A 22,005-nucleotide genomic window follows, 5' to 3' on the forward strand; every position below is an offset into this window, starting at 1 on the left:
ATCAGCTTGTTGTAACTCTATTCCCAAATCCTTTTCCCATTCTAAAGTGACTTTCAGGGGAGACTTAAAGAGATATTCCACTAGAAGCTTATAGATAGTAGATAGAGAATGTGGAGGATAATGTGATCCACTGCAGAGGGACTCAAAAACCGTTAAATTTCTATTAATATTTTGTTTTGGGAGACTCATCGAAAGGAAGTGTTTAAGCTGGCGGTATCGCCAAACCTCTTTATTAGGTAATTCCCATTTAGATTGTATCTCTGTAAAAGAGAGGATCCCAGAAATTCCCACCAACTGGCCGACACAATGAATTCCCGCCTGCAACCACCGATTAAATGTCAATGGAGTAGTTCCTGGAGGGAACATTGGATTATTGAACAATGGAGTCAATGGGGATATTAATGAAGATATGTGAGTAAGAGTTCTGAGTTTGGACCATTTTGCAAGGGTAGGTCCCAAAGTAGGATGTGATATCTTAGGTAATTTGGCGAGCCAAATTAATGTAGTACTAGGGGATTCAAGAGATAACGATTCAATTTCTACCCATTGTTTTTTTCCTGTTTGGATTGATATCTCCAATATTCTAGTTAGGATCACCGCGTCATAGTACGAGGGAATGTGAGGAAGCTGGAGACCTCCCAAATGTTTCCGTCTGAATAATATTTCGTGCTTGAATCTAGGGCGCCCCCCACTCCACACAAAATCACGCACTAGACGCTGGATGTCTTGAAACCATGAGTCGGGTATAGAAATAGGTAACGTTTGTATAAGGTATAGAATTCAAGGTAAAACATTCATTTTAATAATATTAATCTTACCTATCCAAGAGAAATTCTTATTTTGCCACTCTTTTAAGTTAGTCCGGAGACTCCCCAGAAGTGGTTTAAAGTTGAGGTCATATAAACGTGAAAGATCATTAGAAAGTAAAACACCGAAATATTTTAGTTGAGAGGGATGCCAAATAAAAGGAAAGGCACTTTTTAAGCCTTCCACTATATTGGCCGGGATCTTAATGTTTAAAGCCACTGACTTGCTATAGTTAATTTTAAAGTTAGACAATAGGCCAAACCTTCGAAATTCTCCCACCAAATTCGGTAGAGAGATAACTGGATTAGTAATAACGTCCAAAAGATCGTCTGCAAATAAAGCGAGTTTATGTTCTCTCTCTCCAACTCGGATACCAGATATATCCGAATTGGTCCTGATGGCTCTTGCCAGTGTCTCCATACATAATATAAATATGAGTGGGGACAGTGGACACCCCTGTCTAGTTCCATTATTAATCACTACTGGATCCGAAAGATCTCTATTGATTTTAATTCGAGCCATGGGATATCGATAAAGTGCTAAGATTCTATGTAATCCTATCGGGCCTAATCCCAAATATTCAAGGATACCTTTTATAAAAAGCCAACTCACACGATCAAAAGCCTTTTCTGCATCAGTGGATAGAAGCATTGAAGTCGACGTTGAACATGAGGCCAAATAAATCAAATCTATCACCTTGGTGGTGTTGTCTCGTGCCTCACAACCTGGGACAAAACCCACCTGATCTGAATGAATTAGATCTGGTAGCATAAACTTAAGTCTATTTGCAATAAGTTTTGCATATAACTTAACATCTACGTTCAACAAGGAGATAGGTCTATAGCTTGCACATTGAGAGGGATCCTTCCCCTCTTTGGGAATAACCGTTATGTGGGCTTCCAGACTTTGTGAGGAGAAATAGGAATCACCGGAAATCGCATTAAAGGCCGAAACCATTAGGGGTATCAATTTATCCTTAAAAGTCTTATAATATGAAATAGAGAAACCATCAGGACCTGAATTTTTACCTGAGGGTGTAGATTTGATTACCTCCCTCAACTCACTATCAGTGAAGGGTTGTTCTAGCTTGTCTATATTAGAATCTGAAAGAGTGAGAAAGCTAATCTCCTTCAAATATGTCATAATCTGAGCTGATCTTGTAGTACCTACAGTGTCATTTTCTAGAGTTTCAAGATTATAAAGTTTGGTATAATAAGTGTGGAAGGCATTAGCTATATCTGAAGTTAATTTACATTCACGGTTACTACCGTCTTTAATCATAGCAATGTATGTCTTTGCTCGTTGTTTACGTAAGGCCTTAGCCAACATGGTACCTGGCCTGTTTCCCCACCTAAAAAAACGGTGACGGCATCTTCGAAAATCTAACTTAATTTTGTCATAAAGTAAATTATTAAGTGTCTTCCTCATCTCTGTCAATCTTGTTAATAGATCTTTAGACATTTTGGATTTATGTGTTGTCTCTAAATCTCTAATCTGTTTGAGTAAATGATCACGGTACACAATTTTTTCCTTCTTAAAGCGGGAGCCTAATTCCATAAGTTTCCCTCTTATGACACATTTATGTGCTTCCCAAATAGTTATTTCCGAGACATCAGGGGTAATATTATCAGAGATATAATCATCTAGAGCAGCTGTTAAAAGGTCTTTACAATATGTGTTTTGGAGAAGAAGCTCATTAAGACGCCAAGTGCATTTTCTAGTCATTAAATGGGAAAGTTGAAACATCAAAGTTATGGGTGCATGGTCTGACCAAGTTATTTGACCAATTGATGTTGTTAAAAGTTTAGGAAGAAACCTATGTGAAAGAAAAAGATAGTCAATTCATGAATATACATTATGAGGGTGAGAGAAAAAGGAGTAATCTCTCTCCCCTGGATGTTGCAAGCGCCATGTGTCGACCAGCTGGTGTTCATGAAGGGTACATCTAACCTTACAATGCTGTGATCTGCGTACATTCGACCGACCGCTGGAAGTGTCCAATTCTGGTTGAAGAGTCCAATTTAGATCACCTCCCACAATAAGAATTCCTTCTGTATATTCTGCTACTTTATCTAATATCTGGGAAATAAACAGTGGTTGACCTTGATTAGGTAGATATAAGTTTACAAAAGTGTATGTTACATCAAATAAACGACATTTTATTAGGAGTGCTCTTCCTTCAGCAAGACAAATTTTTTGAAAATTTGAAAAAGGGAGTCTTTTGGAAAATAGAATAGCAACACCCAGAGTCTTACCCTTACTATTATTACTAAAATATGAGCTAGTATAGAAACCATCTGAGAGCCGTGGGGCAGATCCCTGTTTAAAATGAGTCTCTTGGAAGAAAACAACATCTGCTCCCAAGTGTCTCATTTCTTTTAGTGCCCGTGATCTTTTTTCAGGAACGTTAAGACCTTTGGCATTTATTGAAACTAATTTAAGTTTATCTGTCATGGTGGATCAAAGTAATTTAAAAAGGCATTTCTGATGCTCTCAAGAATAAATAGTTGGTTTGGCATTTGTAAATAATGAAAGACCTTAGACTTTATAGATATGTTTTGAGTTACTTGAAATTAAGGCTGGTGGGAAAGTAAGGGTAGGGAAGCTACATAAGGGAAAAGACAACATAGACAAATACAGATTAAAAGACAAACAATAATATAACAAATAGTATACCGTCAAACCGCTCCAGGTAAATGGGTGTTAGGAAGCCACAACCATCTATCGAATTTCTTCCAGCGGTGGGGGGTAAAGGGGGGGTTAATGACAGTGACAAACAGAATTATCTTATAAGTATATAAAAAAAAAAAAATTGTAATTGTAATAGAATAAAACATTAATACTAATAAAAATACTAATAAAAATATTAATAAAAATAAAAGCAAGAATAATCATTACAAAGCAATTCTCACAATAAAAAGATACTGTTCTATCTAATCTATTAATTAATCTATCTAATCTAGAATTATTTACTGTAAAAATTACTAAAAAGACCAGAAGCAAACACAGGATTAGGAATTGGGGGCGTGGCTTGGTGGCCATTCTGGTTGGTCGCAATATTTATGAGCTCCTGATCAAGTGGATACTGTCCTTTTCATCGGACCTTTTGACCACTCTAACTTAGACTATCAGATTTGTTACCTTCTTAAGATACCCTCTATTATTTTTGGTGCTTTTAATCAGCTACTAGATTGGCGTTATATGCAGGGCCTGATTAAGGGTTCTGGCCGCCCTAGGCTAATACAGCCGCAGAGCCCCCCCTCCTCCGAATATATAGGTGTATAGGAACACTCCTGAATATGAATGTTCAGGTGTATTCTCCAGCATTCAAATTTAGACAGATTGTGCCATTGTCTCTTACCTGTCCTTGCTCTTCTCACTTGCAACTTTGTTATCCTCTCGCTGGCTTCTGGAAAGTTGGCGTCCTTTTTTGAAAATGCAAAAATGTATTATAATGCAAACCCTGAATGATTAGGCCCTTTAGTTAAAACAAAACACTCCATTATGGCCAGCTAAAAGTACCCCATTGGACAGGCATATATAAGCAATATCTGAATATTTGTTGTCAATCAAATACAAACCTCTACCAGCCCCATCTCACTAATATTTAGTATTATAGTGATTGCTGAGACCACCCATGTGACCACCACACAATCATGAGATTCTGCCCCCAAAGCTGCTCTATTTTTTAAATACCCCCTGCAGCCATTTTCCTTAACCATAACCCCCCCCCCCCCCACAGCCATTTTCCTTAACCCCTGCTGCAGCCATTTTCTTTACCTCCCACCCTGCATCCATCCCCTTTGCAGCTATTTTCCTTACCTCGACTCTGCTAGCTAGCTATCCCCCCCGTCACATCAAAACTCCCCCAGTCACATATATCAGCCCCCCTCCTCTGCCCTCCTTCATACATATCAACCTCTCTACCTCCCTATAGATTTTCATGGCAGCCCCCCCCCTCCCACCCTATAGATTTGTATGACAGTCCCCCTCTCCTTCCCTATACATATGCATGACAGTCCCCCCTCTCCCTCCCTATAGATATGCAGGGTAGTCCCCCCCCTCCCTATAGATATGCAGGGTAGTTCCCCCCCTCTCTATAGATATGCAGTGTAATTCCCCCCCCCCCCTCCCTATAGATATGCAGGGTAGTTTCCCCCCCCTTCCTATAGATATGCAGGGCAGTTCCCCCTCCCTATAGATATGCAGGGCAGTTCTCCCCCTCCCTATAGATATGCAGGGCAGTTCCCCCCCTCCTTATAGATATGCAGGGCAGTTCCCCCCCTCCCTATAGATATGCAGGGCAGTTCCCCCCCTCCCTATAGATATGCAGGGCAGTTCCCCCCCCCCCTCCCTATAGATATGCAGGGCAGTTCCCCCCCCCCTCCCTATAGATATGCAGGGCAGTTCCCCCCCTCCCTATAGATATGCAGGGCAGTTCCCCCCCCCTCCCTATAGATATGCAGGGCAGTCCCCCCCCCCCTCCATATAGATATGCAGGGCAGTTCCCCCCCCTCCCTATAGATATGCAGGGCAGTTCCCCCCCCCTCCCTATAGATATGCAGGGCAGTTCCCCCCCCCCTCCCTATAGATATGCAGGGCAGTTCCCCCCCCCCCTCCCTATAGATATGCAGGGCAGTTCCCCCCCCCCTCCCTATAGATATGTAGGGCAGTTCCCCCCCCTCCCTATAGATATGTAGGGCAGTTCCCCCCCCTCCCTATAGATATGCAGGGCAGTTCCCCCCTTCACTTACCTGTAGTTGTGCCAACGTCGCTCCTCTCCTCAGATCAGCAGATAGGAAGTGAAGACGTCCTGCTTCCTGTCTGCTGCACAGCAACAGGCAGCCTGGCGATTGGCTGTGTGTTGCTAACCACTGACCACCAATGCTTTTGATCGTCGAGCCCTCCACCCCCCCGCAGCGACCCCCCCCCCCTCCCCCACCCCGAAAAAAAAATGAATGAAGAAAAAAAAAAAAAAATGTAAACAATTTTTTTTTCTTTTTTTTTTAAAAAAAAATACCCACAGTGCCGCGCCCCCCGGGACCCAGCGCCCCAGGCTGCAGCCTGGTCAGCCTAGTGGTTGATCAGGCCCTGGTTATATGTCTTTTTGTCCAAAAGACGTTTGGGACTAATAACGAAGATTACCACAAATAGGTATATATATATTTTTTTTTTTAGTCCTGACTTTTTACAACCCTGAATGGTCATCGAGAATTAATCCTGCTTTTGTGGGTCTCAACTAAGAATTGGATCTCTTTCTATACATTTGCTGATTTCAATGATCTCCAACGTTAATATTTGATGGCTGCCTGCGCTCGCGCTACAACATCTCTATAGACTTACCTGTCTCCTTGTGACGGCTGACTCTGGAGGCAGTTTTCTGATTCCTCCGTCCGTAGCTTCTCTTTTGCCTATTCTCTGACAGGGTCCTGACTCCAGCAGGGAAGTGCCAACGGACAGCTCCATTTGTAGTGTCAGTGGAGTGTGTCAGAATTGATATATATTGGGGACATGACCTTTTTGATAAGAAGCAGAGTCTGAACTTTCTCTCACCGCCAGGCCAGGATCTGTTCGCGGTGTCAGACTGCCCTGGACATCCGTTGTCATTTAGTTTCTGTTTTGAATCAGAGGTACCGACGAGCAGCTTCTCTCACATTATTTGTAGATTGTAACAAAACAGTCACATAATATCTACATACTTAATATCTATATCCACAATTTCGTTGATGAATTTCACTTAAATTGTCAGGATACTTCAATGTGACTTTCTGTTAAGTGTTTATACCTATGTTGCCACCTTGTGGTGAAACTCAAGAAGTTCAGCTTTTATTTAACTTATAAATCTTTTCTAGCTGAGCTGTAAAATAACAATTTCAAAGATATATAGACATTTCTATTTCCTTATATATAATATAATTCTTTGATAGTCTTATACTGCATTAAGTTTACTACACTATACTTTATAACACTTGAAACTGACTGGCCTGTTAATACACTGAAATATATCTGCCTATACATAATGTCTGTTACAATACTTCCAACAAGGCAAAATATTATATTTTAGCACTAATTATGTATTTAAAGACAAGATCCATAAAGTACTTCAATATTGTACTGCAGCTTGACTAGATGGTGAATTAATCCACCCACTGGGGGGAGGTGATATGTGACAAAGCAGATTATCGATTCAAAGCAAATCTATACTTTACTTCTGTACATTTATTCTCTATTTGACGATCTTGAAGTGGTCATCTAATGGGCAAAGATAAGAAAAGCCAGTCCAAACTCACGAAAAACCCACGGAAACACCTAAACGTGAGGATATAAGGCAATATCTTCATTCTATAGCTTCTTCTCCAGAACAAGACAATAGTTCTTCTTCCTCACCAGAGGTTTCCAAATCTACAGAAATGGCTACCTCGACTAATACCACCTCTATTGATTGCTCTGTGAATCCCAATCAAGATATCGGGGCGATCTTACAACTAATAAAATCCTTACCCACAAAGGCTGAACTTCCTTCTAAGAAAGATTTTGAATTATTAGAGTTCAGACTAAAGGAAACAGTTAAGAAGGAAGTTGCCATTCTGCAGGCTGATCTGACCCGTCTATCATCAAGAATATCTACATTAGAGGATTTTAAGGATGAGGTCGTGACACACCACGATCTTCTTAATGATACAGTAGCTCAACAAGCTCAAGAATTACAACTACTACAAAGTAGAGTTGATGATCTTGATAACAGGGGCCGCAGAAACAATTTGCAAATTCGTGGGATTCCTGAGGACATATTTACACAACATTTAATTGCATTCCTAACGAAGGTTTTTAATAAAATTTTAGAACAAGACCTTACCACCAACATTCAGTTTGACAGAGCCCATAGGGCCCTCAGACCACGAGGTTCTCCATCCGAACGCCCAAGAGATGTAATCTGTCGTCTACACTATTTTGTACAGAAGGAAGCAATTCTCCAAAAATCTAGAAAATTAAATACAATAGACTATGACGGCAACAAACTTCAGATATTTCAGGATCTCTCAATGCATACCTTACAACTACGCCGTATGCTCAAACCCTTAACAGATATTTTACGTTCTGAGAATATTAAATATCGTTGGGGATTTCCTCTCAACCTACAAGTGTCCAACAATGGAAAGACAGAGTTCTTGAGAACACCTCAGGACATTAAGCCTTTCTGTTCTCACTTAGGTTTAATGGAAGTAGAACTTCCGGAATGGCAACAACAATTCGCCCGATCACAACCAACTTGTAGTGTAATTTGGCAAAAAAAAAATAGGAAACACCAGAAATGAGACAAGAAGACATCGAGATCCACCAGAATCCTAAAATTCCTTTTCTTGCAGTTTTATTTACTCCAGTATATATGTCATACTTGCCAACTTGTTGAAGTTCGCTTCCAGGAGCGGTGGGCGTGATGGGGACGGGGCTCCAAAATTTGCATCATTTTGTCCCCACCCCCGTGATGTAATGACGCAACCGCATCATTTGACAGCAGGGGGCGGGGCCAAATGCTGCGATTCCCGGTGAATTGCGATGTTTTGGACCTAATTCTGCCCACTTCACTAGGAAGTGGGCAGAATTCTGCCAGATGCGGGAGATTGCCACACTCTCCCGGGAGTCCGTGAGACTCTCGCAAAATGTGGGAGTCTCCTGGACATTCCAGGAGAGTTGGCAAGTATGATATGTGTTACTGTTTATTTACTCCAGTATATACGAGTTCCCTTTGTGTGCTACTATGACGTAGGAGTTGCAATACTATCAAGATACTGAGATATGCATTTGTAGATATCTTACATAAATTAATCATGTTACTTTTTGACTACCAAATATTCCAAAATATAACACTCCAAATTTTGGAATTCAGAAAATATTGATCTAAGCAGTAATCTATGAATATAGAACACCTCACTTTCCATCACCTGTGTCTTTGGCATCTTCGTGTTTAACCTACAGCACTTGTACATGCCAAACTCTACTGGCAACATTTTAACTACTGCCTCACACTACATATACATAAGAAAACATCCACTCAACAGATTTACTAAATTCAACCACACTTGACTTACCAGTTCCATTCATTTAGGAAGGAGACCTTCCTTATTAGAAACACAACGTCCCCTCGTGCGCATTACATCTAATAAATGCGGCACTCTAAAAAGAAAAACATCACAATTATTATATCAAATAAATAATAGCCTTTAAGGGGGGTATTCAATTACTATTCGCGGCTGCGCGTGTAAAGTGTCATTATGGTACCGCTAAATTTCAGATTTCTGTGCGCACTAAAAACCGCAATGTTGCGATACCGGGATCCTAATTGAATATGCTCCTTAGGGGCATATTCAATTATGATTCGCAGCCGCAAGGGTCCCGGTACCGCAACATCGTGGATTTCTGTGCGCAAAATCTGCAATATTGCACTACTGTAATGACGCTTTATACGCGTAGCCGCAAATTGTAATTTAATACCCCCTAAGTGTTTATTATAAACACAGCTACAAGAACAATCCTAGCAGTTCCTATGGTATATCCATAGAAACTGGAACACTGACATGGCTGCCTGTTCATATTACATAATACTGTGATCTAACCATTTATTAAGAAGGACGTTCATTCAACTACTAGCGATATATTTAAATGCATCTTCCTTCATCTCCTATACACAGCTACGCCCCTGTATTCATGTTTTAAGAACAGGAAAAATGCCTACGTTTACAAGGAACAACTGCATTATCCGTTTTACGAATCACTCGATAAAATCCTCAAACTATGTCAGACATACATAACACATACACAATTATATATCATCGCCTTTTAATTTACTCGTAAATGTGTTTTACCTGGCGCTTAGTGATGACATGAGGCGTTTCTCCTGTAGATCTCATTTTTCTGAGTACGGGAGTCATAAAGTGTCTTCATAAAAAACTTTAGAATTCGAACGCTATCGCCCATTTTTCCGGAGACAAAGCTCGGCGAGGCGCTTGACTTGCACCACAAATATGAGTCCTATAAGGGAGACATAAAATCAGTTTTGCATCTTCTGTTTAGCACAATAGATGTTATTATGACTGTTAATTGGACCATCAAAATCTTGATATACAGCCACAGTTTATGGAAAGCTGACTTTTCCTTTTGGTTGATACTTGAAAACAACATCACGGTGGGATTGACAACAGACATCTTTGTGGCTATACGCTGCTGTAGGTTTCTAGGACAGCCATTCACACCCTCCGTGACAGCTAATTAATATTATTGTGTGTATATATATATATATATATCATACTTGCCAACTCTCCCGGAATGTCCGGGAGACTCCCGCATTTTGCGAGAGTCTCCCGGACTCCCGGGCGAGTGTGGCAATCTCCCGAATTCTGCCCACTTCACTAGGAAGTGCCCACTTCCTAGTGAAGTGGGCAGAATTAGATCCCAAACGCCGCGATTCCCGATGAATCGCGGCGTTTAGCCCCGCCCCCCGCTGTCAAATGACGCAATTTGCGTCATGACGTCACAGGGGGCGGGGCCGAAATGACGCGATTTTGGCCGCCCCGCCCCCTCACGCCCCCCTCCACTGGCTGGCTCCCGGAAGAGAGCTGAAGAAAGTAGGTAAGTATGATATATATATATAGCACCAATCATAGTACACTGTGATGTACAGAGGATATCCTGTAATTCACATAGTCTGTGCCACATTGGAATTTACTAATATACACCCACACAACTGTAGTTGATATTTATTTGATATATTGATAGATCAATATATATTGTTATAATATTTATGTACTGTATAACTATACCTATTGTAAGAATTCAGTTAGGTGTCTCAACAAAAAAACATGCATTGATTAACCCCATCATAACCAGGGTAATTTAATGTTGTGGAGGTGTGCCAATTTCACATTGAATATTTTATTATTTTCTATTATTGGGTGTAATAGGACCACATCATTTGTTAGCTGAGAATTTAACACAAATAAATAAATTATATATATATATATATATATATATATATATATATATATATATATATATATATATATATATAATTTATTTATTTTCAGCCCATTGCTCGAAATGGGGCAGTATGTGCCGTTGTGACATATATACCAGTACTTTTTCTCCCCACTTCATTTTAAGCTGCACACAAACATAGGTTATAGTACTACTGCTGCAGTTTGTGATAAGCACCAACACCTGTATGGTCCCAAGCTTAATTGGACACTCCCTCACTTAAGAGCTATGGCTCATTTAGTTTTGTGCAATGTCCTGTGATCTTATTTCTGCTCTCCTTGCAAAGTATGTGTGCATAAAGCTTGTTTCCACCTTCATGTGTACCTTTCTCACCCTATGGGGTATATTCAGTTGTAGGCAGAAATGCAGAAAATCTTGCGCTCCGCGCACTATTACCGTTATTACGGTAATAGTGCACGGAAAAAACGTTATTACGGTAGATTTCTCGCTGGATTTCAGCTCGCAGCTCCCTACCCTCCTTATGTGTGTCTTTGACTGACAAGCCTGCCAGGCTGTAAGAGAGGCACAAAGAAGAGTCTGCCTCCTCTTAATGTAATGAGGATGAGAGGTGGCCTATTAATTTAATGGTGGGTTAGGGGGCTAATTATTTAATAGTGGGTGCTGTTAATTTATTTGTAGGTTGATGGTGGGGTATTAAATTTAATAGTGGGACCTATTAATTTAAGGTGTTTTATGGGATATTTGATTTAATGCTATTATTATTATTATTATTATTATTATCGTTTATTTGTAGGGCGGCACAAGGTTTCCGCAGCGCCGCACATAGTACAAACAGTAGACTATACAGTAGACTATACAGGGTAGAACAGTACAGAACAATAAACACACAGTACCAGTACTTCAGAAACTTCGGGAGGGCAGATACAGTAGAGACGGAGCAGAAGAACAGGTATGGAGACTGGAGGGAAGAGGGCCCTGCTCATTCGAGCTTACATCCTAAGGGAGGGTAAACAAAGTCAGGCACAAAAGGGAGCCAGTGAATCAAAGGGGAGAGAGATGAGGGGTCAAGGGAGGATGAGCAGAAGAGATGAGAGGTTAAATGGATGGTTGGTAGGCCTTGAGGAACAGGTAAGTTTTAAGTGCCCGTTTGAAGGAGCACAGATTGGGAGAGAGACGGATGGAGTGAGGGAGGTCGTTCCAGTGAAGGGGGGTAGCACGGGAGGCTGGTTTGGGGCTATAAATTGAATGTGGGGCTAAGCTTAGGGAGAAGGAGGGCTATTTTTTTAAATATGAATATAAATTATTTAATGTCAATGATGGTTGAGGGAAGTTGGTATATTTATGAAATTTAAATGCTAGTAATGCTATTAGTTTATTATCAGGGTTGTTTAGGGGGAGGGAAATATGTTTATTTATTCACTGAGAATAGAATTTAATTAATTTTGGAACTGGTTGGGGGAAATAGGGTTATTTATTAAGTGTGAATACCATTAATGTTAATTAATAGTCGGGGTTGGGTGCAGGGAGGGAGGCCTAATTACTAAACGTGGAACTTGTTGTGACTTTCTATATTTCATGTACCTGTCTTTTTTTCCAAATAGGACACCAATATTCCAAGATTCGGATAACAGCAACTGAGCTTAAGACACCAGCAGTAGTGAAAGCTGCAAGAACAGGTAGGAGAGAGCAGGAGAGCCAGTGAAGAGGAGGTAAGAGTTATTTTAATTTTAGTAAAGTCATGTATGATGTATGAAGATAGGGGCATATGGGCAGAGTGGACGGATAAGGGAAAGTGGGAGGGTCAAAAGGAAGACATAAAGGACAGGTGAAGAAACACAGGAGTGGTGGGGGACACAGAGCGGGTAGCTTTGCATTATTTAATAGGTTTTTGAATATACTATATGATCAATATAAACAGTAATGGTGTACTTGGCTCCTTCCAACCACTTCTTCTACTAGTAGTTTGTCTCAGCAGAGAAGAACTTCCAGTAAAAAAAAGGTCAAGGATGTAATGTCTTGCCACTGGATTTACTTGAGACAGAATAGACCCAGGATGTCTGAGCTCTGGCGAAGTACAAAAAAACTATTGAGGGTTAAAAAGGCTTCTGTATTTTCCACATACAAATTTGATGGATCTGCCCCCTTGTGAGTCATGGCAGTAAGAGAGACGGCAATAGCAGAAAAGGCAGGGATAAATTTTCGATAATAATTAGAAAAAAAATAAGGAAGGCTTTTAAATTTAATCTAGAATTGTTTGAACAGTCAGTTTGGATTACAAAATGTAGTCTAGCAACCATTGTTGTTAGTATATGCTATAGTTTTATTGAAACTAAGTTTTAGAAGAAATGTTTATGACTTTCATGCTTCATGGTGTCGAAGTCGTATAATTGGATGAACAAAAGTATATTGGTTAATATTGTTTTACCGTGCGATCGCGATCAGTATGCCACGCTACACGTGGCATGGCGCAATCACGCGGTAAAATACGCACGTACGCCAAGTCAGTCTAAATTCTGCTGGCGTCAATGTGGTCAGATAGCAGATGTTTATCATGTCTTTTGGACATGCCCGGTGATTCAGGCGTTCTGGGGCGAGGTATCCGCTTTGATCTCGGAGGTCCTGCGAGTTTCTATCACTCTTGACCCGGGGGTAGCCCTCCTACACATATACCAGCCTGTGATCCCTAGCTATAAGCGCTATCTATTGGGACACATACTAATAGCCGCTAGAGCAGCAATAGCTCAGAACTGGAAGTCCCCTACTCCCCCCAGCATCACTAAGGTCGTGTCTAAAATCCAGTATAGTTTTGAGATGGAGACAACAGATGTGCCCTATACGTCATCCGCCTCTAATCCAATTTTCAAATGGTTTAGCTGGCACGAATATGTCACAGAGGGCTCCGGTAGAGCATGGGTAGCCTCAAATCTTTCACCCACTCCCTCTCCAGCAACCCTCATAGAGGAACCCCAGCTTAATGAATAGATTCTGCCTGTGTGTTATTTGAGCTACCTAGGTTTTAATGTGTCCCCATTTGGTGTACTACAAGAAAGACCAATGTGTATATCTTATTTCTGCTGTTCAAAGTAATGTGCATGTTATAAGATCGCTGTTTCAATTGAGTGCTTCCCCCCCTCCTGTGTGGGGGTTCCCCCCCCCCTTTCTTCCCTTTTGTTCGTTCCTTCAATTGTACTTGTCACCCTTTCTTTTTTCTGTACCCCATTTAATTTTGAAAAACTCAATAAAAATTTATTGAAGTTAAAAAAAAAAAAAATACGCACGTACACTCTCCCACTATAACATTTAGTTATTTATATAATTCATATTTATATTGGTTCCATTCCACAGTAATTTATGAGCAGATAGTATTAGTTTATTATTAGTTTATATATTATGATTATATGTACACTTTAGTGTTATTAGTGTTATTTGTGGTTCAGGTTGCAGGAAATGTGTCATTTTAATCCCCTATTCATCAGCAGTTGTCCGGTTCATTCGCCGAAGAGATCGCACATTGCATACTCTAGTTATTGATGTTAGAGAATAAATGATCACATTGATACCAACTGTAAAATGCTAATAGACTAGTTGAAACTGGAGTCGTGGCGGGAAAGTCAGAGCACAACCCCTATGACCTGCAACACTCTGGACCTTCCTGATACCTGGACCAATAGAAGCAAGCCACACCATCTGCATTGTTTTCACTGTAACACTGAGTGTATATAATACAGCTCTAACTGGTACAAGTCAGTCATTTCTCTGACCACAGTATTCTGGAGTGAAGTACTGTACGCTGGTACCAGTGGGAGCGCAGCTAGCGCAAGCGAGCGCAGCGGTATGTATGTATCTTTTGGTATTGGCTGTACTGTATTATAATTATGTATTGAACTGCTAAATTTTTCATCTGCTAAAATAAATTACTTTGTGCTTTGGAAACACAAATCGCTTATGCAATGCTTATTTAAAAACGATAGTATTACTTTAATAATGGAAATGTAACCTTTTGCCCAAGGTCATATTGTCTTGTACTAGTGATTATTTAGAAACATTGAGAGAATCTGTGTTTTCAAAACCTCATGTTTTAACGCATTGAGGTTGAGGAGGCACATTCTTTGCATAGAAGTACACGTAATTTATAGTTAACCAATCAGTGTAAATGCCAAGCTAAATGTCCCTCTGCACAAGGACGCCAAGATTATTGCTTATAATACTTATGGAGAAATGTATTATGGTTACCTTCTATGAGTTACCAGTCTAGAGGGTCCGTGATTTACGCAATCTTGAATAAACTTGATTTTTTTATTCATAAATTATCTGACTTCTTCTTTGACAACAGTTATGACAAATTTGTGGGCTTAGCTCAATCTTGAATGGCCTGGACTTTGGCCATATCTATGGTAAACCCTTGAGCAGAGATTATATACCCCAAAAAGGATACCTGAGGTATCGCAAACTCACATTTCTCAAGTTTTGCTAACAACTGGTTCTCTCAATTTCTGGAGAACTAAATGGGTAGCACTCATGCCTCACCAATGCCTTATCTGTGTGAAGTATGTTCTCCCCGTGTTTGCGTGGGTTTCCTCCGGGTGCTACGGTTCCTTCTCACACTCTAAAAACATGCTGATAGGTTAATTGGCTGCAGACAAAATTAACAATAGTGTGGTTCTTAGCCAGAAAGAACAAACCCAACCCTAGAGGAGACTTGGAGGGTCTGATAAAACCTTTGGTCAAATTCTCTGTGATGTACTCTTCTACAGCTTTGAGTTTAGGAGGAAAAAGGGTGACTAACTGACCCTGGGGTAACTTTTCCCCAGGCAGGAGGTCAATGGCACAGTCATGCTACTGCTTCTTTACAAAAAACATCAGTATAACCTTAAACACCAGGGAAAGAGATTGTATCCAGCCGTACAAGTAGGGAAAAACAGTTCTGTGCACGACTCTCCCAGCGCATTTGGCGAGTTGTGCAATCAATCAGTGGGTTGTGCCAGAACAACGAGGGGAACCTTAGAATTATTGGCTAACTGGGGGAACATTGTACATAAAAGATATGAACTCTGAGTGAAGACATCCCACCCGCAAAATAAGAGGGTTCATTTTTAATTTTGTGACATCCAGAGTGCGGGTTGCTATCTAATCCAGAAATGGAGAGTGCAGTTTCCAGTAGAAAAGTGCCTAATTTTAATTCTTGGACTATATCAAGGTCAATAAAATTACCAGCAGCTCCATTATCCACCAGGGCAGACAAATGAAAATGTCCAAGAGCAAAAGATAATTCAACAGCAATTTGAAGGGTAGTTTTCTTGCTAAATGGACCTATGGAGAGCTCGCCTTCTTTACCTAGGCCATGGAGTTTCCTGATTTAATTGGAAAATTAGTGGACTAGATGTCCTTTATTACCACAATATAAACTCAATCCAAAGTTTCGACTCAGTGGTAAGGCAGTAGGTAACAATTACATTGAATCAGGTACGTTTTTGTTTGGTTGCAGTTCTTTATAATGTCTATCAATTTTGATTGATAACTGCATCAGAACTTACGTTTCTGGCAGTGGTTTTGGAATTAATGCATCTCTAATGTGATCAGAAAGGCTCATCCTAAAGGACCACCTCTGAAACTCTGTACAGTGTTCCTTTGCAGATCTACTTGCTTGTTTGAGAGATCGAAAATGTGACTCAGCTGAGGTCACCTTGTCCGGGTCATCATAAAAAATGAGTTCACTAAAAAAAGCACTGAACTATTCCGTTGACTCAGTGTACAGCGGAACCCAGCGCTAATACTAACAGCTGCTTAATGATTTTATTTCTTAAAAACGAAAATAGTTAAAAAAGTGCAATCAATTAAATAAATTAAAGAACATTATAATCATGCTGATACTTTCACCAATGATTACATGGGAACCACATCCCTGTGGCCCTGACCCAGCTTGTACCAGACGTCTCCTCCTGTGCTCTGTCAGGCCAGTCGGACATTACCATCTCTGTCCAGTCCGCATACCTCTGTCCATTCCCTACTCCGTGTATTACCTCCCGTACCTGAGTGTACTTGTACTACTCTGAGTGCAACTTCTGGGGGCATCTGAGTACCTGTGAGCATAACCAGTCTCTACGGGAAAGGCGGCTGCTATAGGTGAAGACCTCTTCTGCTAAGTTCTACAAGTTTATGCTGCACTGGTTTCCATAACAGTTCCTGGCTGTTTCTGGGGTTTGAACCCAGCATCCAGTACCACCGCTCTGCCGCTACCGAGCAGCTCTGACCAGTGTGATAGGCCAGAGGGGATCCATCCACAGCAATCCTGATCCATAGGAAGAGGTCAGGAGTACCAGCCCAGGTACACCAGTAACGGGGTATACTCGAAGCATCAGTTACCCATAAGAAACCCGGTACTGGATGCTGGTAAAGAGTCCAGTGGTGGCAGCATTTGTAAGCCCCTCCTATTGCGGCAAGAGGGTGCATTTTGGGATAACGAAAGGGAACGGTGGCAAGTAAGCCCAGCCGGTTTCCAGCTGCAGCAGACAGGGTGGCATAGGCGGTCCATCCTGTTACTGACATCCTATGAAAAAAATATATCATCTCTTTTTGTAATATACTATCAAGTTTAGTAACTCCTGATCTACTTATGAATTATTTTTTTTTATGCTCGTTTAATCTTCCTCAACTTCTGCAATTTGAGGTGGTTGCTCTTAACAGAGCGATTACCTCTTCAGAGATCACCCAGGCAATTAAGTCCTCTAAGGAATGCAGCTTCTCCAGGCTCTGATGTACCTTAAGAGAATGTGTTTTAGTGGACACTTCTTACGTGGAATTGTTCTTCTATTTTGGGCAATGGTAATGCTTCTATCCCTTTTTCAATCTCCAATGGCACTAGACAAGGCTATCATTTGTCTCCTCTCCTCTTTGTTCTTATGATGGAGCCCTTGGCAGTATGGATACTTGTGGGGAACCCTCTTTAAAGGTTAACAGGATTGGTATACATGTACTTTTAATGCCTGTTAGGCTTGTAAGACCATGTTGCTGTCTCTTGAAAATTTCTGCAAATCGATCAGCAGCTGTAGCTAAGTATATGTTTAATTTTTTACAATAAAATATTGTTTTACTTTAAAGTGTTCTTTGTTCATTTTAAGACTTTGGGCTAGATTTACTAAGCTGCGGGTTTGAAAAAGTGGGGATGTTGCCTATAGCAACCAATCAGATTGTAGCTTTCATTTATTTAGTACCTTCTGCAAAATGACAGCTAGAATCTGATTGGTTGCTATAGGCAACATCCCCACTTTTTCAAACCCGCAGCTTAGTAAATCTAGCCCTTTGTCTCTTTGGCACCTACAGTAACCTATCCTAAACATTTTGGCAAGCCAGCCAGGAAACAACGCTCTTCAAACAGAGAAATAATGTCATTCTTTAAGAAAATGTTTACAAAAGCAGAGCTAGCAAGCCGGTACTCGTCATGCATAGATAAAGACCCGGTTAGTCTATGATGGAGACCATTTGCAAATATATACAGCCAGTTTGAACTTTAAAGCCATTAGAAGATTTACATAATGTTGATTTATCTGTAACAGAAGTAAGATCAGCTGCTGTTGTTATTAGTCTCGCTGCTCATGCAGTTTATGAGCTGGATTCTAAACTGCAAGAGATGAAATTGGAAGTTGATTCACTGAGAGAGCAGAATATGTTCTCAGGACCAAGGGACAACAGAATTGCAGCACAAATTTGAGTCATTTCTGATACATAGAGCTAACAACGAAACAGAACTAACTGATGTAAAAAGAATACGTACTTTAATTACCACACAGCATTGAGACAGTTATAGACAGACAATTTAGAAGTAGAATATGAGGAAGACCAGTGGTTAGAAGTTCCCAATCCACACATCAGCAGACAGCACAGACACATAGGGCCTGATTCATTAAGGATCTTAACTTAAGAAACTTCTTATTTCAGTCTCCTGGACAAAACCATGTTACAAAGCAAGGGGTGAAAATTAGTATTCTGTTTTGCACATAAGTTAAATACTGACTGTTTTTTCATGTAGCACACAAATACTTGATAGCTTATTTGTACACTGACATTTAAAGTTGATATTTGTGTGCTACATGAAAAAACAATCAGTATTTAACTTATGTGCAAAACAGAAAACTGCTTTTCACCCCTTGCTTTGTAACATGGTTTTGTCCAAGAGACTGAAATAAGATACCTCTTCATTTAAGATCCTTAATGAATCAGGCCCATAATGTGTAGTTCTGCTGAAGGATGAAAATGATCAGCCCAAATTTATGACAATTGAGTCAAGAAATAATGCCACAGGTCATACAGAATTAGTGACCATACCTAAACCAGCAAATCCTAATGAACAAATACAGGTGTTTGCAAAAAATCCAAATTTTTGAGTCACAACTTCTAGACAGGGCACAAGGAGGGCAGAGCAATCTGCTACAATGCAGGAAGAGGCGTCCATAAAATCCAGAAACTGACACGTAGATTTAGACAGAACGAAAAAGAGAATCTGTTGGAATCTATGCTGCGACTGTGGGAAGAAGGAGGAGATGTCGTGTCCCTTGGCATGTCTGCATGGTAAAGTGCTCAATGCAGGGCAGAAGCAATGCAGTCCACCATGACAGTGCATGCCCTCCATTTGATAAAAAACTGGTGCTTGGGGGCCATGTGTTATACACTAATACACAAGTTAATTCTTTCATCATCCATAATATTAAGCGCTAAGAATACTGCCATCAACTCTTGCAGAGTTGCTAACATTATTCCAGGGGCACTGCTTCTGCACCTATGCAGGTTATGAGAGATATAATCTCAGTGGACCTTTAATCACTACAATCTATATCATAGTATGTTCACTGGATGAGATTAAAGTGCTAAAAATTACAATAATAATACTCTGTGTTAATTCTTAGAACCTACAGAATAAAAATAGATGGTATGAATTGCACCCAACATGCAGAAAAAAAATCACTTTTCTACAATTGGTAAATAATGAAAAACAAGCATATTTCCAGGACAAATCTTTAAAACCGGAGAATGTCCCTGGATATGTGTCAATGGTACTGTTGCTCTCTCACACTACATATAAGTATTATATATTTAGAGTTTAGAGATTCAACAAATGCATGTGGTAATACAATAAAGAAGTGAAAAATTTACCTATTTATGCACCACATTAATCATACAGGTACCTTTACTGCTCTGGGTGTTTGCCTTTTTATAGATTTGAAAGCTTTTAAATACTTAACAAATATGGTCTATTTCTGAGGGATGTTTATAGTTATAAATCAACAAGCTTTATGGTAGAGGATAGCATCACAAATGCTTCATTACACCTGCCATGCACCTCTATCTGCACAAAAGCATAGGCTTGCAGATAAATTAGATTATATTTAGCGGAGCAAGATTATTGCAATAAGATATAGGGCTAATTTTTCAGGTGGTCTTTGCCATTTCCGGGCACACTTAGGGGCGTATTCAATTGTTCCTCCGGCCGCCGGAAAAACGAGCGCTCTAAAACTATTACCGTTTATACGGTAATTACTTGCTGAATTTCATCTCGCAGCTCCCTGAAATTCGCAACTCGCCTGAAATTCAGCGAGTAAACTACAGTATTAACATTTTTTGTGCGCAATATTACCGTATAAACGGTAAGTTTTAACGCGCTCGTTTTTCCGGTGGCCGGAGGAACAATTGAATACCCCCCCTTAGTATTGTAATGAAACTTTTCGCACACAACACTGCCATCTGTAATAAAGACAGTCACTATGCACACTGCACTTTTAAAATAACAAAATAACAAAACAATTGGCAGTATGTATCTCTCCAAATCCTGAACCAGCTCCAATGCTTGACAGCCTGGGCTGATTTCCACTATAACAGGCAGGTCTTATTCTTGCCAGGGTCAGACTGGCCAGCCGGGCTATTCCCTGGTAGGCCCTGACCCTGATTGCTCCCCTCTTTGTTGGTGGGGGGGAGCAGACACTAAAAAAAAAAAAAAAAACATACTCACGTGATCACGGCGCCGGCGCCCCTCCTCCCTCCGCACTGAATGTCGGGCGTGACGTCATCATGCCTAACGTGCAGTGAAGAGCGGCACAGAGAGTAGTCGCAAGAAGAAAGAAGACAGAAGAAAGAAGCCGATAGAAAAAGTAAAGTGAAGGAACGGAAGCAAGGGGGGGAGCAAAAAAAGCATAGGCAGCATAGCAGAGTGTGAAGGGGGGGAGCAAAGGCAGCATGGCAGAGTGTGAAGGGGGACCAAAGCAGCATGGCACAGTGTGGTGAAAATGACAAGAACATGTAGGACAGTCTGTTAAGTTCTGATTCTAGTTGGACAATCCCGATTTTTGGTGACCATTCTGACCAATCTAAGGGGCAGGTCAAGACCATAGATTGTAAGCTTGCGAGCAGGGCCTTCTCACATTTGTCAGTTTTATTAGTTTACTATGTTTGTGCCCAATTGTAAAGCGCTATATGTTGGCGCTATATAAATAAATGATGATGATGATGACTGTGTACTATTTTATATACACACTGCATTCTTTATATACTACACTACGGTGCTAGCTGTCCTTCATGAGGCTGACTACTGTCTGGTCTCTCCTCTATGATGACTGGCCACACTCCCTCTGGTGGGCAACTAGCATTGCAGGCCCCCGGTGCGTCCTTCATGCCCCAGTTCGACACTAATTCTTGCTGTAGTGAAACTAGAGCCATGGTAGATTGTAAGTTTGTGAGCAGGGCCTTCTCACCCCTTTGTCTGTTTTACCCAATATTATTACTGTGCTTGTCCCCAATTGTAAAGCACTACAGAAATTGCTGGCGCTATATTATTATCCTTTATGTGATGGGCGCAATAAGATTTCCGCAGCACCGTACACAGTACAACAGCAGTACAAAACAGGGTGACAAAGTACAGAACAATAAACACAAAGTACCAATGCTTCACAAACTCCAGGGAGACATTTCAGAGCAGAAGAACCGGTGTGGAGACAGGCGGGGGGGGGTGAAACAAAAACATGCACGAAAGGGAGCCAGTGAGGCAGGGGGAGAGAAGAGAGGGGCCAGGGGAGAACGAGAAGAGTGGATGAGGGGTTAGGTGGATGGTTGGTAGGCTTTAAGGAAGAAGTGGGTTTTAAGTGCCCGTTTGAAGGAGCACAGGTTGGGGGAGAGACGGATGGAGCGAGGGAGGTCGTTCCAGTGGAAGGGGGCAGCTCG

The 22,005-nt window shown here is 40.8% G+C and overlaps 1 protein-coding gene across 7 annotated transcripts in view; it reads right to left on the reverse strand.

Moving 5' to 3' along the window:
- Nucleotides 1–22,005, reverse strand: part of KLHL12 (kelch like family member 12) — a 75,828-nt gene that overhangs the window by 52,754 nt on the left and 1,069 nt on the right. Inside the window, exons 2-3 of one of the 7 annotated variants that reach the window (XM_075195693.1) lie at nucleotides 9,672–9,837; nucleotides 8,898–8,982 (exon numbers count right to left, since the gene is read on the reverse strand). In XM_075195693.1, the coding sequence (XP_075051794.1) occupies nucleotides 8,898–8,910 (13 nt within the window). In that variant the 5' untranslated portion in view covers nucleotides 8,911–8,982; nucleotides 9,672–9,837. Of the gene's footprint in view, nucleotides 1–2,757; nucleotides 2,887–3,483; nucleotides 3,502–8,897; nucleotides 8,983–9,541; nucleotides 9,597–9,624; nucleotides 9,838–22,005 lie in introns of those variants that run through there. The other 6 variants (XM_075195695.1, XM_075195694.1, XM_075195696.1 and 3 more) reach the window with 6 other exon arrangements.

This window comes from Mixophyes fleayi, chromosome 2 (assembly GCF_038048845.1).
Source record: "Mixophyes fleayi isolate aMixFle1 chromosome 2, aMixFle1.hap1, whole genome shotgun sequence".
NCBI lineage: Eukaryota > Metazoa > Chordata > Amphibia > Anura > Limnodynastidae > Mixophyes > Mixophyes fleayi.